Genomic DNA, 17,138 nt, shown 5'->3' with positions numbered 1-17,138 from the left:
GACGTGTCTCTCCGTAATCGGTTTTAGTTTGGCTTGTTTCTAGGGACATTCCGGAGAATCACTGCAGCTGCCTCGAGACTCTTGACGGACGGCGCGGACGGCAGCTTCTACGGCCTGGAGAGCTTGAACGCGTGGGTGCGCTCCATGGTCCCCACCCACCCGGCCCTCGTGCTGCTCTGGTGTCAGATCCTCCTGCTCGTCAGCCACACCGACTACCGCTGGTGGGCAGAGGTGCAGCAGACCCCCAGGTACGCGCGCTCTGCTCCCCGGGAGGCCAGCCTGGGCTCGTGTGCCGGGGCTCGGAGCAGCCTGAGCTCCGGCTCCCTTTTCACGAGGCTTTGTAAAGATTCTGCCGCATGTTAGTCTTTCTTTCACGGACACTCTATTATAGGGAAAACGTGGTCCGACTACAGGCATTCAGAATAGCCGCTGCTTTTCACATGTGATTTCTTTGACAAGTTCTTTGACAGTGTTCCATCTTACGGCCGTTTTTGTCATGCTGTGTCCCTCCTGCTGGGTTCTCATCCTTAAATTGGTTCCAGAGCCAGACATGTTGCGATGGCTTAACTTCATTATAAGTTAAATGTGGTTCTGGTTATTCTTAGATAATGAAGAAATTATTTAGCAGCCTTTCAAAACTACTTGGAAATACCTTATTTTTTTTTATCATTCAAGAAGACTTGTTAAGTATCTGATTGTGGGTGGCCCTGTTTTTGCAAAAAGTTGTCAGGTCTGAGTCTCTGTTTCTAGGCACCCTCTTGCTCAGCCATTTGTACATATGTGGAAAGAAAAGATTTTATTTCCGCCCCCCCCCCACACCCCCCCACCCCGCAGCTGAGTCCTCAGTGCGGTGTTTCTGGAAGACTCAAGAGCCGATGGCAAGGAGAGAAAGCTATGGAAATAGGAGACTGCAGGGGCTGCAGGGTTGAGGTCAGCTCCTCTCTGCTCAGCATGGAAAGACAGCCAAGTGAGGCCGTGGGTCCCGCGTTGGCTGGTCCAGTCCTCTCACTGGAAAAGCCAACGTGAGCAGCAGTATTACACCTCTACCCTGTGCTATATGTTGTGGGACATGCAAAGGAAAAATAATCGCTGCTTCCTGCCCTCCAAGTGCTTACAGTTAGTTGGGGAGCACAGAGCAGTGAAAACATCGACATGCTTAGAGAACAGTTTAAGCCTGTCATGATGACTAAAGTATTGTAAGAGTCGGAAACAGAAAATCGGTGTCTTCTACTTCAGAGCTTCTTCACTGTGCGTATAAATCAACTGGGGAGCTTGTTCAAATCAGATTCTGATTCAGCAGATGGCTGATGGTGCCTGGGACTCTGCATTTCTGCCAGACTCCTGGGGGTACCAGTGCTCTGATCCATGGAGTATGCTCTGAGCAGTGAGGCCCTGGGTCCTTGAGGATTTTGCCTCAGAGCACCCAGGGGGCTGTTCCAAGGACCAAGCCTGTGCTCCAGCCCACTGTCGGACCGGGTGGCTGGGCACCGTAGGAATTAGGGTCCTGGGCTCTTGTGTTATTGCAGCTTCCCCAGTAGCCTCCCTGGACATCAAGGGCAGGACTTGAGTTAGCTGATAATACTAACAGATGTTGGGTGGGTGGACGGTAAGTGAGAAGGTATCCACCGCCCAAATGGATCCTCAGCCAGTGTTTCTTAGCTTCTGCCCCACTCTCCTTCTCCTCCTCCTCCTCTTCCTCTGCCTTTGCACATATGGTGGGTGGTGAGGGCAGAGGCCCACCTGGAGTGGGTTCAAGAGGAAATGGGAGGGCAGACCCCAGTCTGATGAATGGAGGGCCTTCCACAGAAGAATCATCTGGGCTCTCCAGCAGTGTCAGTCAGTGTCATGGAAGATACAGAACTGTTGGCTTGGATGAAAAGACGTAGGAGTGTGTGACAAATAGGTACAGTTTTACGATCCTTGATTGCATTCTGGATCTGGGGGATGAAACCACTAGAAAGGACATTATTGGGTCAACAAGCTGCATTTGAATGTGAGCTCTACATAACTTGTTGCTTTTGGTTATGAGTAGTACTTAGGGGACACACTTGCTGAGGTATTTAGGGGTGCAGTCTCTTGACCTGCAGATTACTCTCAAATGGTACAGCCCCCCAAATTGCGTGTGTGTACAGTGTGCATGAGTGTCGAGTGTGTGTAGGGTATGTGTGTATGTGTGGAGCACGTGCATGTGTGTGGCGTGCGTGCCTGAGCGCAAAGGTGGTGACTTACTAGTAGTTGAATCTAGGTGAAGAGTATGTCACTGTTAATTAAATTATTCTTTTTTTTAATATAAATTTATTTATTATTATTTTTTTGGCTGCATTGGGTCTTTGTTGCTGTGCGCAGCTTTCTCTAGTTGTGGCGAGCGGGGGCTACTCTTTGTTGCGGTGCGCGAGCTTCTCATTGTGGTAGCTTCTCTTGTTGTGGAGCTCGGGCTCTAGGCGTGTGGGCTTCAGTAGTGGTGGCTCGCGGGCTTCAGTGGTTGTGGCTCGTGGGCTCTAGAGCGCAGGCTCAGTAGTTGTGGCGCACGGGCTTAGTTGCTCTGCGGCATGTGGGATCTTCCTGGACCAGGGCTCGAACCTGTGTCCCCTGCATTGGCAGGCGGATTCTTAACCACTGCGCCACCAGGGAAGCCCTGAATTATTCTTTGAGCTTTTATATCAGCTTGAAAGTTTTCAGAATAAGAGTTAAGGAAAAAAAATGACGAAAGAGGGACATTTAGAGAGCAGCTCTACACAACGGTTAGGAGTTGTTTCGCTCTGGAGGGAAACAGAGACATGGGAAATGAGGACATGAGTTTCTAGATGACAGAACGAATGGCATGGGTGACCCCTTACAGAAGAGAGCGTTATCCTAGAGTTGGCAAGAGCAGATGGGATCTAAGGGACAGACATTGGCTTTATGATATTGATTTATTTTTTGCCAGCTTTTTATAGTTCAACTTACATTTTCCTGATTTCTCTCCATATATTAGCAGATATGGGAAACTCACTGATTCTGGGTTCTCAGCTCAGTCATTATTTCCTCAGGGAAACCTTCCTGACTTCTCTTTGATTGGTGAAGTCTCACTATCTGCTCTTACCCCAACCTTTGCCTCTTTTTTGTGGCATGTGTTGAGACTGTAATTTGACATTTATTTGTGTGATAATTTGGTTAATATCTCTCCCTCTAGATCATAATTCCCACAAGGGCCCTCATAGTGTCCCCAGCACTAACATGAGTTAGTGATTTAATTACCCTGATAATAGAAATAATAATAATGTATTGGTAAAGACCTTTTATATATAGATCACTAGCGCTTATATAGCATTAAGTGCCAGATGTTGTTCTGTGGGCCTTCCACTATGATAAGTTATTAAAATCTCTCGAAATGCATGTATATTATAGACAAGGAAACTTCTTTTCCCAGAGAAGTTAAATAACTTGCCCACTATCACACATTAACAGACATGTGTGCATGCATGGTCCCCCAACTCGATTATTTTCACCTATTGTAGCTGAAAGTGTCATATAAGTGTGGGTTTATTTCTGGGCTCTCTATTTTCTGTTCCATTGATCTGTGTGTCTGGTTTTATGTCAGCACCGTACTGCTTTGATTACTGTGGCTTTGTAGTGTAGTTTGAAATCAGGGAGCGTGATACCTTCAGTTTTGTTCTTCTTTCTCAAGATTGCTTTTGGCTGTTCGGAGTCTTTTGTGGTTCCATGCAAATTTTAGAATTTTTTGTTCAAGTTCTGTGAAAAATGCCATTGGAATTTGGATGGGGATTGCATTGAATCTGTAGATTGCTTTGTGTGGTATGAACATTTTAACAATATTAATTCTTCTAATCCATGAGCATGGAATATCTTTCCATTTATTTTTGTTTTCTTTAGCTTCTTTCATCAGTGTCTTTCAGTGTATAGTTCTTTCACCTCCTTGGTTAAATTTATTACTAGGTATTTTATTATTTTGATGCAATTGTAAATGGGATTATTTCCTTAATTTCTGTTTCTGATAGTTTGTTATTTGTGTATAGAAATATAACAGATTTCTGTATATTGATTTTGTATCCTGCAATTTTACTGAATTCATTGATTACTTCTAGCAGGTTTTTAGTGGACTCCTTAGGGTTTTCTATGTACAGTATCATGTCATCTGTAAGTAATGAAAATTCTACTTCTTTCTGACTTGAATGCCTTTTATTTCTTTTTCTTGCCTAACTGCTTTGGCTAGAACTTCCAATACTATGTTGAATAAAAGTGGCGAGAGTAGGGATCCTTGTCTTGTTCCTGATCTTAAAGGAAGAGCTTTTAGCCTTTCACCATTGAGTATGATGTTAACTGTGGGCTTGTCATATATGGCCCTTATTATGTTTAGGTACGTTCTCTCTGTACCCATTTTATTGAGAGTTTTTATCATAAATAGATGTTGACGTTTGTCAAATGCTTCTGCATCCATTGAGATGATCATATATTTTTTATTCTTCATTTTGTTAACATGATGTATTTTATCGATTGACTTATGGATGCTGAACTATCCTTGCATCCGTGGAATAAATCCTACTTATCATGGTATATGATCCTTTTAATGTACTGTTGAATTCAGTTTGCTAATAACTTGCTGAGGATTTTTGCATCTATGTTCATCAAGGATATTGCCCTGTGATTTTCTTTTTTTGTGGTGTCCTTGTCTGGTTTTGATGATGAGTGTGTCTATTTCCAAAAGATAATAAAAATGAATTACTAGAAGTTTGGAATACAAAGTACAAGTCATTATTTTCTCTCTGTGTACTCAGCAGATATAGAACTGCTCTATCAATTGTTACAGAGGTTCTGTATGCAGCTCAGCGCTGGCTCTCAGATGAGCACGGGCTCCCAGGCCACACTTCCTGGAAGTACCCGTGGTTGCCACAGTGGGGTCTGTTTTTGTCTGCTTCTTATTTTGGGGATTAGATCATCATAGTCTTATGATTTGCTTTCTACCTGTCCTACCTTTTGGTGGACGGTTAGGGTCCTGCATACGCAGTCATCTTTTATTTGGGAAGTTCATTTGCTATCAGTAGCTGGCAGTGTCTGTCCTGAGGTCTTGGGGGCTTGCCCTCCTACAAACTGGGACTAAATTTGGGTTGACGTTGGACCTTCTTTGTGTCCACTGCTAATATTTGAACTGCAAATTCTCCCCTTCTCTTTCAGAGGCTTTTTCCCCTATAGCTATACTATTGCAAACACAGAATTGCAGCTTGAATGTAAGTCATGTTGGGGCTGGCAGGAGGGCTGACTGAGAAAGGAAAGGTTTTTTGTTAGTTTTTAATTGACATATAACTTACAGTACAGTAGAATGTACTGTTTTGTACCCGATATAGTCAGGTCACCACCGCCACAATCAAGAGTTAGACCAGTATCATCGCTTCAGAGAATTCCCTCCTGTCCCAGTGCAGCCACCCCCTCCCCCTGCCCCTCCCTCGGTAACCACTTATCCATGTTCTGTCGTGATAGAAGTTTTTAAACAATTCTCTTCTAAATCCTGAGGCGTTAACAGGCAGAGTTGACACATTTCAGAATATTCTAGTCCTGGTGTCATCTTCGTCTCCACTAAGCCTTAGCAGAGACTTGTAGGCTCTTGGCCGCTGAGGTGAGGGGATTGTCTTACCCTCAAGTCAGAGGGCTGTTTGTGAGCATGGCAACTACTGTGTTTTAAGAGTTGTGGCCAGTACTGAGAGTCCCAAAGTTTGTAATTCTCATCTCCTTAGAAAGAAAAAAGACAAGGTGAGAAGAAGTAAAGATGAAGTGAAATAACCTTCACTAGTGGGGAATTAATTTTGCAGAAATGCTTTTAAACAGGGTTTCCATAATAGCATAGACGCTGTGGGCATGCTTAGGGTTGTAACTTTTCGTTGGTAATTGAAGAGTAAAGTATGGAAATGCAAAGGTTTTCTTCTGTCACTTGACGGCTTTCGTAGCAAGCTAAAACCAGACATTTCAAAAGCAATAGCTCTGCCATCAGACACAGCCAGTGAGATAAGAGCGCTGATTGAATGTGCAACTTTGTGGTGGATTTTGCCTTTCAGTCAAGCATTTAAATTTTCTGCCTGTTAGATCCTCTGTTTATTTTAGCTTTCCATATGTGCTTTATCATAGCTCAGAAACAGATCACTAAGAGTAGATCTTACACATCATTCTGATGTGGCAGTATTTAAAGTAACTGTCTGCTTTAGAACTGGTACTAAACGACAGTCATCTTCAGTGTTTTGAAAATAAGCCGGCTGTCATCACAGAAACACTGTCAGAGCTTCTGTTGCTCCTTCTAGAAGACGCAGTCTGTCCAGCACGAAGTCACTTAGTCCCCAGATGTCTGGAGAGGACGAGGATTCTGATGTGGCTTCCAAACTGGGAATGTGCAATAGAGAAATAGTACGAAGAGGAGCTCTCATTCTCTTCTGCGATTATGTCGTAAGTTTGAAATTGCGAGGAGGGGCGGGTTGGGGGCTGGAAAACACCTCGCGCGGATGATACTTCTACAGACTGACTTCCACCGTCCGTCACTCCACCAGAATGAAAGACTAAAATTAAAGTTGAATCCTGCTCCCAAGTATAATTGGAAATCAGGCTTGGCGTCCAGCCCTGGGAGTTTAAGTTTGTCTGTAAAAGATTCAGTGGGGAATCACTTGCTCTTCACCAATCACAGTGCTGGGTGCCTTTGTTGTTTTGAGGGACGCCATGGAGTAACAATGATAATAAAAAGAAGTTACAAGTTTGACTGAGTGAGGTTCTGATTAAAAAAATTTTTTAATCTGTGGCAAAGGTGTTAGAATGTTAATTGCTGCGTTTTTAGATTCCTATTTGAATGACATTCTTTTAAAAAATAACTTTTGTGGAATTTTTGACCGTAAAACTAACATCTCTTGTTTAATACAAAAAAATTTACAAAAACCAAATAAGTAAACAGAAGAAAATAACATCTGTAATCGTATTACTCAGAGAGAACTCGTTGTTCCACTCTCACTGGGATCTGATACCTTTTCCAGGCTGATAGAAAGTGCTGCCTTCCTTTGGTGCAGACATGGTGCCATGAAGGCCGCTGTCGCTCAGCAGTGCGTCGGAAGAGGAGTAGACTCCTTCACCTGAGCTGCTTGTTGAGATCTTTTTTGCCATGATAGCAATTTGTTACTATTCATGTTTTGTTTTACATTTTTTTTTTGTAAATTTATTTATTTTTGGCTGCTTTGGGTCTTCATTGCTGCACACGGGCTTTCTCTAGTTGCGGTGAGCAGGAGCTACTCTTTGTTGTGGTGCGCAGGCCTCTCGTTGCGGTGGCTTCTCTTGTTGCGGAGCATGGGCTCTAGGCACGGAGGCTTCAGTAGTTGTGGCACGCGGGCTCAGTAGTTGTGGCTCACGGGCTTAGTTGCTCTGCGGCATATGAGATCTTCCCAGGCCAGGGCTTGAACCTGTGTTCCCTGCATTGGCAGGCGGATTCTTAACCACTGCACCACCAGGGAAGCCCCTTGCTTTACATTCTTGATGTTCAAATAGTTTTTCTAACTTGTTCCACTTTTGAGAAATTGATATAGTTATATAATGCTGTTTTCACAGAAAATTAAGAAAAATATTTAATACTATCTAAAATACTAAAAAGTTAATACTATCAAATTATCCCACAGTAAAAGTATTAAGCATTAACCAGATGCCAAAAAATTTATCTCGCTTTATAATTTCTGCCTAGGGTCATGAATTACAGTGAAAAGGCAACATATGTATTGGGTTGGCCAAAAAGTTTGTTCGACTTTAAGTAAAAATAACATTTTTCAGGCTTCCCTGGTGGCACAGTGGTTGGGAGTCCGCCTGCCGATGCAGGGGACACGGGTTCGTGCCCCGGTCCGGGAGGGTCCCGCATGCCGCGGAGCGGCTGGGCCCGTGAGCCATGGCCACTGGGCCTGCACGTCCGGAGCCTGTGCTCCGCAACGGGAGAGGCCACAACAGTGAGAGGCCTGCGTACCGCAAAACAAAACAAATAATAATAACATGTTTCATTTTCACCAAGAACTTTTTTTTTTTTAATATTTATTTATTTAGGCTGCACCGGGTCTCAGTTGCGGCATGCAGGATCTTTTAGTTGTGGCACGCGAGCTCTTAGTTGTGGCACGCGAGCTCTTAGTGGTGGCACGCGAGCTCTTAGTTGCAGCATGTGGGATCTAGTTCCCCGACCAGGGATTGAACCCGGGCCCCCCTGCATTGGGAGCACAGACCACCCCCGCTGGACCACCAGGGAAGGCCCACCAAGCATTTTACTGAACAACGTATTCATTAACTGAACAAACTTTTTGGCCAACCCAAAATTTAAAACTGTATTTTTCTCATTTCCTTATAAATCTTACATGAAATTTCTTCCCTTAAGATCCATTTGATCTATGGGAACCATCCATATTTTGGATTCAGGAAATCTATCAAAACTGACAGTTACAGGAAATTCTTTTTGTCTATTGACCTGTCACAAAGCTGCAGCGAGGGTAACTGGAGAATTCCCGTCAGGAGGCTGGACTGAGGCCTGGGTGAGGCAGGGCTTGCCCTGGATGGGAGCACCACCCGCTCTCGTGTCTCAGCTCGGGCCGGTCACGCCGTTCCCACTGCCCTCGGGAGGCGCCGGGCTCTCAGGTGCCCCAGACCGCCCGCGGCCCTGGGCCACGCTCTTCTCCTCCTGTGTCCCTGAGCTGTGCCGCTGGGGCGCACCTCCCTGGGGCCTGACTTTGGACAGCTCGGCTGCGGTGCACAGTTGCGGGTGCTGGCTCTGTAAAGTGTGTTGTCACCTCATCAGTCATGGTGCTCAAACACTGAATACTTTCAGTGAGGATTATAATTCGGAGTTGGTTTTCTCCTTCCTACCACTTCCGGCCTTTTCTGTGGCGCTCGTGTCCGCTCTTGCCTCGTCCACTAGAAGATGGCCTTTCATCGTTGTCTTGTCCTCAGTGCCAGAACCTGCACGATTCAGAGCACTTAACGTGGCTCATCGTCAACCACATTCAGGACCTGATCAGCCTGTCCCACGAGCCTCCTGTGCAGGACTTCATTAGTGCTGTCCATCGGAATTCCGCGGCCAGCGGCCTTTTCATCCAGGCAATTCAGTCTCGTTGTGAAAATCTTTCAACTGTAAGTCTCCCTGGTGCCGGCTATCGCCAGTTTTCTCTGCCTTAAAAATGGAGGGTTGGCATTTTTAAACTGCTCTTTCCAGTGGTCAGAACCCTCTGCTCTTATTTCTCTCCTTCTCTCAAACCGCAGCCCACCACGCTGAAGAAAACCCTCCAGTGCCTGGAAGGGATCCACCTGAGCCAGTCGGGCGCCGTGCTGACGCTGTACGTGGACAAGCTTTTGTGTACTCCGTTCCGTGTGCTGGCTCACATGGTCGACACCCTTGCTTGTCGCCGGGTGGAGATGCTTCTGGCTGCAAATTTACAGGTACTGGGAGAAAACACGGATGTCGTTTTTTACTGAAAACCTGGCAGGGCAGGCGGAACACTTGGCTGGCTCCTCCCCCACGGGGATAGTCTTCACGTGGCCACCGAGGGGAGCGTGCAACATGGATGAGCTGGTCCTTCCTTGTGTGTCCGATATGGGTGCTTCCTGTACTTCTTCTAGTCCGCCTTTGCCACCAGAGCCGGACACGCCCCTTTATCTTCTGTAAATGAGCACAGGTGACTTTGACTCTTGTGCGTTGCAACCCCACTGACGTGTTCTTGTCTGCTTTAGAACAGCACGGCCCAGCTGCCGGCGGAAGAGCTAAGCAGGATCCAGGAGCACCTGCAGAGCAGCGGGTTAGCGCAGAGGTAACGCCGGGGCCCGGTGCTCCTTGCTTTCTGAGTGTAAAGACTAGGGTTTGCGAGGGCACAGACTCGCAGGATGAGAGGCTGGCGTGCTGTATTGGTGGGTTCACTGCAGAAGGGCCTTGAGAGAGGAGCCTTCCGAAATTAACACAGTTGGATCTCAACGTGTACACAGTGAGGACCAGCTGGCAGTGTCAGCCCTGCCGCGATAATGCGCCGTGGCTGTGTGAGGGTGGCGGGTGTTCCTGTGGCCTCCACTCACCATCTGCGATGAGTCATCGATCAGCTCTGTCTTAGCAAAAATCAAAGCCTGTGATCTAACTGCTAAATAAGACCTGGCAGAGCTGAGAGACGTTACCTAGTTCTCGGCGAGAATTGTTTCTACATCTTGTCAACATTTTGTCTCTCTGTGGCTGTTTATCACCTAATTTTGTTTGCAAAGTCTTTTTGAGGCCTTTGCCAGAAATCCTGATGTCTGTTACATGAGTGTATTTCCGTGACTGCAAAATAAATGAGGAGAAGCCTTTATCTTCTCTCCTCCACAGCAGGGAAAACGTTTGTGAGAGAGAATCTGGTTACTGTACTGACTTCAGTCTTAAGAGTAGCTGTTGCTGGTTTCTTTAACCGAGAAGGGGTAGGACTTGGGCAGTACGAGGCTTTAGGTGACTCGTCAGTATGCTGGGTGACTTACGTTGTGATTTGCATCATGAAGTTGTTGTTCTCGTAGCAGGTGGTGAGAGGCGACACTATCCCTATTTTCGACCCTAGACTTTCAGGCAGACGAGGAGGGGTGAAAATACTTTGTGCCAGCTGAGGTGATTCTTTTTCGAAATGAATGTCAATGGGTAGAGATTGACATGCGGGGAGATAAAGTAGGAGATTCTGTGCACTGGGATCTTAGGTGGTCCGTTGTGTGTTGGTACGCGCCTGTATTAGCTGTTATGCCGTGTGTTGCCTGCTGCAGTGTTTGGGTATAAATGAAATTTCTGAAAAATACTTATGGGACATAAACTGTGGTTGTTACCAGCAACCTGGGGCCTGAATTTGCATCATGACTTGAGTGTCGATGAGAAATAGCTCTGAACAGAAAGTTTCAAACGTGTCGCCTCGCTGTAAGAAGCCACTGTTGCTCCCTCCCGTGCAGCTGTGCCCTAACCCGTGTGTGATTGGATTCCAGACACCAAAGGCTCTACTCCCTGCTGGACAGGCTTCGTCTCGCCACTGCACCGGCATCGCGTGGCCCCGCTCCTCTGGTCACGCCCCACCCGCTGGACGGGGACGGGCCCCTGGCACTGGAGACAGTGAGTCCTGACAAAGTAAGTGTCCAGCACGTCTGGGTGTGACACATAGGGCCCCCTCGGGGCACTGAGTGCCTCTGCAGTGGGTGGCTCAGGCGGCAGGACGTCCTGGCGCTCAGCACAGCCCCTGAGGGCTCTTGACCTGCCCTGTTTCTTGCCAGCAATGGGCACAGTCACATCAGCGACAGGACCCATGAGGTCCAGCCTGGGTTTTAGCAGGGGGCATGGGGTGAGAAAGGAAGTGCTGACTCGGGTCATTAGTAGGGGCTGAGGGTCATGGTGACAAATGGAGAATCAGGAGACGGGTGGCCACGGCCTGCCCAACTGGCGTGTCTCCCTTTCCTTAACGCCTGCTGACCCGCTGCATATTGACCCACCACCCCAGGGGACCTGGTACCTTGTCATCACCCTCACTGCTCACACCTCAGAGCCGGGGTCCATTTGGGGCCTTGGTGGGGCCTTGGTGGGGCCTTGGTGGGGCCTTGGTGTGCTCCTTTCCTGGAGAGAGTTCATTTTAAATATGAACTTGGAGTCCAAAATCCAGCAGCCCAGGCGTAGATAACAGAGTCCGGGCCACTGTTCTCATGGTTTGTTCAGCCCCTCCACTGCACTGGCCCTGGGGAGAGAAGAGCAAAGCAGACCCCCCAGTAGAAGGTGATCAGCACGATGCCCAGCAAGGGGTGGACAGAGAGGTGTCCGCTACCTTCAGTGCTTTACTGAGTTTGAGGGACAGTGGAGCGATCGCCAGGTGAGGGGAGAGGGTGTCCAGACAGGTGGCAGCAAGTCCAAAGACACAGCCAGTACCAGTTCCCATGGGAAAGGGCTGTGGGGCGCTGAGCAGCCCGCACGGTGACAGCGTCCAGTTTTACCAGAGCTGTATTCATGGTCCAGGGAGGCCACTTGTCCTTTGGTCTGGGACAGGACATGAGGGTCAGTAGGAGAAGAAACAAGGTGTATCCGGTCAAGTTGAAGCCCCTTGAGAGCCTGCCCAGTCGCATCCCGTCGTCCGCCTTTTCTCCTCCCCAGGACTGGTACGTACGTCTGGTTAAATCCCAGTGCTGGACACGGTCAGACTCTGCACTGCTGGAAGGGGCAGAGCTGGTGAATCGGATCCCTCCGGGTGACTTGAATGCGTTCATGATGAACTCGGTACAGTGGAGCCGCGGGACCCTTGGGAACCCTTTCTCTTGTTACTCACACGTGTTTGATGTGTTTCATTGTCATGTGACCGGGATAGCAATGTGCACCACTTACCTTTGTGCCTTAACAGCAGAGACCCTAACCCAGACAGGACAGGATGTTATTGCAGCCACGTTAGAGTCTAAAAGGAGGGGAATTGTGTTTAACTCACCTTTTCGTGCATTTAAAGAAAATAGGTTCCCTTAGGTTATAATGAGTTCTGATTGCTTGTCTCGTGCTCATGAGCAAAAGTACTGGGATGGAGCCATGGTGCATGATTTAACTGACTTTTTCATGATGTTATGGAAGTTAGTAAGCCCCTCCCTACCCGGAGCGGGGTCCCCTCCCCACTGTGTGCAGTGAGGCCCCCCACCCTCACTAGGTGTCACACAGGCCTGCTGTGCGGAGCTGGCCCAGGAGCCCTGGCAGGGGCATCCATGTTCCTGTCCTCAGCTGTTGGACTGGTGCTGTGAGGGCTGGAGCCCCCTTGATGGTGTTGGCACAGCCTTGGCAGAGTCCTTCTCAGACCTGCTGGGACCAGCAGCCGACAAACCTTTAGGTGTTAATAGTGCTGCCTGGAAATATGCCAAGTGGGAGGGACGCAGGGACGTGGGGGATGGCAAGGACCGGCAGGTGTGGCGTAGAGAGCTTCAGGGTGCAGCCACATGTTCCCAAGCACTGACCCTCCCTCAGTTTGAAAGAAAGAGCTACATGGGGAAAACAGGAGAATTGGCCCAAAACCAGTTTGCCAAACTCATTTGAAGAGCCCTTCAGTGAAAGCTGATTTGCTGATAAGTGATAAATTTGCTTAATAACCAACTGAATTTTCCAAATTTGCTCATTAGACTTTTAACAGCATTAAAGAAAGGCTCAGCTGCAATGGCTAGGGGTCGATTTTGGTCGCCGACAATGACATGTGCTTTTCTGAATATTAACTAAATTAAGATTGGCCAAAAAGATCCTTAAATGGCTTTAAAAAGTTGGCAAAGCACAGTACAAATTGAAACAGTATCATATGAAATGCTATTTTTCCAATCAGACTTGTGGCATTTATATGACTGCGTTGATTTAGTCCAGCTGCTTTTGAACATAACTTGTCTTTTTCGAACATTGAGATGTTTGGTGTTTCACTGTTTCTTGGATGGCACATCAGCTTGATTTTGTATCTTCATCAGTTAAAATTTCATCATATTAAAGTTTTGATTTTAAATAAATCTGAAGACATAAAAAAAAATTTCTTTAAAATTAAAGTACCCAAAAGCGACCAGAAATATACTTCACTGATCATATACTAAATGGAGATGTTCATTTATTTGTAACAGAAGTAGAATAAGGTATTCTTTCAAGTGTTTTGGGTGGTGTACTAATCTGTTATCTCAGAAACGTTTGCTTCTCTGCTGTGTTTCTCTTGCCCGACTGAAAGCTCGTAATCGGCATTGTTGAACCTTTAATGCCCCGATTCAGGAGTTCAACCTGAACCTGCTAGCCCCGTGCTTGGGCCTGGGCGTGCGTGAGATCTGTGCAGGCCGGAAGAGCCCCCTTTTTGCAGCAGCTCGCACGGCGACTCTGGACCGCGTGGCCAGTGTGGTTCAGCAGCTGCCCGCTGTCCACCACGTCTTCCAGCCGTTCCTGCCGGCAGAGCCCACCGCCTACTGGAGCAAGTTGGACAATCTCTTTGGTAATTAAAATCAAAGTCCCCTTATTTTAAAAAAACGCTGCAGAGCCAGTGCCACGCTCTGTACCGAGTGAAAATACAGTCAACACTGTCGATCTGATACACCAAAGGCACTTACAGAGGCCACTGAGAACCTGCCCTGGGGCCCTGGCTCTGCGTGTCTTTTGGTGTGTTTGCTGCTTGGCCGTTCCTTGACGTGGCCTGAGCTCGGGGCCTGCGAGGAACGCAGGCTCAGCCTCGGGAATGTGGGTCCTGGTCTCGCGGGGTGGTGGGTTGTGTGCCCGTGTGCTTCCGGGAGCCATGTCTTTAGTTCCCATCAGATTCTCGGGGCCGGGGGGCGACTGCCTGTCTTTCAGAGGTCAGAGCCTCTGCTGAAGGCTCTTGCCCCCATGGAGGCCTTCTGTTTCAGGGGATGCCGTGCTGTATCGGACCCTGACCACTCTGGCCCGGGCCCTGGCCCAGTACCTGCTGGTGTTCTCCAGACTGCCCGGCCACTTGCACCTTCCTCCTGAGAAGGAGAGGGACACCGTGAAGTTTGTGGTCATGACCCTCGAGGTAAGAGGCAGCTTGGGAACTTGGCGCTCAGTGCAGAGGGAAGAAGCTCCTCCATCTGAAAATGCAGAGCTGTGTGCAGCCAGGCGCCTGCGGCCTGTCCTTCCAGCAGTGACCGCTGTCACATGTCACATCCGCCCCCTGCTTTGCCGAGCTCCGTCACGCCCCTAATTGCTCCATTCCCCACGGTTGCCTTGTGCGGTTGACAACACAGCCCTTCTTGTCTCTGCCTCAGGGCAGGGGAGCGGGGGCACTCTGAAGAGTCAGGTCTGGGACCTGGGCTCCCGCCCAGGGTCTCCTGAGCATAGCATGGGGAGTCGTCAGGCACTTACATGTGAATCTTGTTTCCTTGATGCTAAGATACTTGTTTGATTTAGTACAAACCATCCATTTAAAAATTTTTTCCAGGGAAAAAGAAGCCGTGCAAATGTAGTGTGTATCCTAATTTTAGATACTTAGTAAATAATAATCTGAGAAATTTGTTATATTTTAAATTGAGCAATAAACCTGATATTTCAGCTGTGGGGAATTGAACACTCTGTGTTAATACTTATAAACACCCCCAAAACGGGTACATACGTGTGTGCATTGCCTTTTTCTACGACTTCTGGAGAAGAGAGTTTGGCCTGCACCCTTGGAGGCAGAGGACACGGCTGACCCAGTGCTGACACCCCCTGCCGCCTCCCAGCAGGGAGGGGGAGCGTCCAGAGGGCATTCGCCCAGCTGTTGAGAAGGCGACAAACAAGCGCCTACCTGAGCCAGGCCGAGCCAGATAGCTGTGACCCCTGCCCTTTAGGCTTCAGCGTAGTCGGAAGGCTGGCAAACAAGCGTACGGTTACAGTACAGTGTGGCCCCTGCCAGCCATCACGTGCCCGTACGCCCTGCATCATCTCATTCAGGTCTCACTGCAACCCTGGGAGGTGGGCTGTTATTCCCGTTTTACAGATGAGAGAAGTAGGGATTAAGAGGCTCAGCGACTTCACCCGCTGGGAAGTAGCCATTCCAGCATTTGAACCCCAGCGCGGCTGTCAGGTTCAGCCTCTGTGACTGCAGCTGAGGCGAGGCCCTGGGCAGTGGGAGCCCCGAGGGAGAGCCCAGCCCGCCGGCTGTGTGGCCAGGGCAGGATGCTGGGGGCGGGCAGCCACATCAGGTTGGGCGTTCTGCGTTCCACTCCCAGAGTGGGAGTGGGAGGGGGGTACTTCAGTGAGCAGGTGGGTCAGGATTGAACCGGAGGGAGCTGGGGATGGTGGCCCAAGAGCCATCCCTCTGCAGGAGGCTTTGGACAGTTCCTTGACGGCCGGGGGTTCTCAGCTTCCCTGCCAGCCCCTGCGGCAGGAAGGAGGTGTGGGTCCAACCTGCATTAACACGCACCTGCCCCTCCAGGCCCTGTCGTGGCATTTGATCCACGAGCAGATCCCTCTGAGTCTGGACCTGCAGGCGGGCCTGGACTGCTGCTGCCTGGCTCTGCAGCTGCCCGGCCTCTGGAGCCTGCTCTCCTCCCCTGAGATGGTGACCCACGCCTGCTCTCTCATCCACTGTGTGCGGTTCATCCTAGAAGCCCGTGAGTCCATGACCGTGACGGTTTCTTTCCTTTGTCACTTGAACCAGTAATCAGCTCCGCAAATGTAGTCACAGACGTTCATTTTGTGCCACCTGTCTGCCAGGTGCTAAGTTGGGAATTGGGGGTGAAGAGGTGGATGAAGTATGGGCCTTGCCTCACTCTCCAGCATCTTGGGGTCTACCCTAGAATTTAACTTGAGTTTGCTTTTGCAGTCATTTTGTTTAGATTTTGGAATTCTAGCTTTCATTAAGAATACTTCTAATTTATGTCCCTTTGATTTCTGGTCCTAGTTGACTGTTTCATCCTTTTAGTCCTAGATGATCATAAGATTAATAAGATTGTATTCAAAAAATTACTTGTTTTCTATTATAGTTGGAATGCTTGTTTCTATACGGCATTGTAATACTAGTATATTGAAAAAATAAAAGTGACTTACTCTTTTCAAGGGACAATGTCCTTAACAAGGGTCATTAGCCACAATTTTTAAAAATTGGACATTATCGTTTAACATGTTAGAGGGTGTCTTGAAGTTTTGTATTTTTAAATTAAGCATTATAGAGTGGTGTTTTGAAGAGTCATTGTTTAAATTGTTTTCATCTGTGCATTTGTAGTCAACTTGAAAACGAAGATCCAGGGGCTAATTTATCAAAGCCAGACTTCTTGGGGGTTGCATTGATGCTTTTAGCAGTAATGAATCACGAACCATCTGATAAAGACCTCCCAGGTTAGAGGTGGCAAACAGCAGACAGTGGGAAGGACTTGGAAATCCGAGTGAGAAGTCCAAATCCTTGCGCACTTTGGATTAACCTAGAGATTGATACCTGAGTCTGGTGCGTCTAAAATGGTCTAAAGTTGATTCTAGGAAATCTAGACCTCATTTGACATAGTCTGTCACTTTGAAACGTTCATGAGGCTGCATGAATGTGAAAACCTGAATGAAAGGAATGGGAATTCTTCTGTTTGTTCTGTTGTGGTTTTAGTTGTGGTGCAGCCTGGGGACCAGCTTCTTAGTCCAGAAAGAAGGACGAACACCCCACAGGCCGCCAGAGAGGACGAAGTGGATGCAAACACACAAAGTACGT

The 17,138-nt window shown here is 48.0% G+C and overlaps 2 protein-coding genes across 14 annotated transcripts in view; one reads left to right on the top strand and one right to left on the bottom strand.

The window, feature by feature from the left end:
* Positions 1 to 17,138, bottom strand: part of LRPAP1 (LDL receptor related protein associated protein 1) — a 462,538-nt gene that overhangs the window by 196,719 nt on the left and 248,681 nt on the right. The gene's annotated exons all lie outside the window — the stretch shown is intronic.
* HTT (huntingtin) overlaps positions 1 to 17,138 on the top strand; it is a 137,019-nt gene that overhangs the window by 102,277 nt on the left and 17,604 nt on the right. For 12 of the 13 annotated variants that reach the window (XR_009540451.1, XR_009540450.1, XR_009540453.1 and 9 more), the window contains 11 exons: positions 44 to 248; positions 6,288 to 6,429; positions 8,941 to 9,120; positions 9,250 to 9,426; positions 9,718 to 9,794; positions 10,969 to 11,107; positions 12,116 to 12,238; positions 13,733 to 13,946; positions 14,353 to 14,498; positions 15,879 to 16,056; positions 17,037 to 17,132. Coding sequence is in view for 8 of the 13 variants with exons in the window: in XM_060148801.1 (XP_060004784.1) it covers positions 44 to 248; positions 6,288 to 6,429; positions 8,941 to 9,120; positions 9,250 to 9,426; positions 9,718 to 9,794; positions 10,969 to 11,107; positions 12,116 to 12,238; positions 13,733 to 13,946; positions 14,353 to 14,498; positions 15,879 to 16,056; positions 17,037 to 17,132 (1,677 nt within the window). In the remaining 5 variants the exon portion in view is untranslated. The remainder of the gene's footprint in view (positions 1 to 43; positions 249 to 6,287; positions 6,430 to 8,940; positions 9,121 to 9,249; positions 9,427 to 9,717; positions 9,795 to 10,968; positions 11,108 to 12,115; positions 12,239 to 13,732; positions 13,947 to 14,352; positions 14,499 to 15,878; positions 16,057 to 17,036; positions 17,133 to 17,138) is intronic. The other variant, XM_060148799.1, reaches the window with a different exon arrangement.

The sequence above is a fragment of the Lagenorhynchus albirostris genome, chromosome 4, assembly GCF_949774975.1.
Source record: "Lagenorhynchus albirostris chromosome 4, mLagAlb1.1, whole genome shotgun sequence".
Taxonomy (NCBI): Eukaryota; Metazoa; Chordata; class Mammalia; order Artiodactyla; family Delphinidae; genus Lagenorhynchus; species Lagenorhynchus albirostris.
Note: the sequence above shows the minus strand (reverse complement) of the source record. Positions and strands in the feature narration are given on the sequence as shown.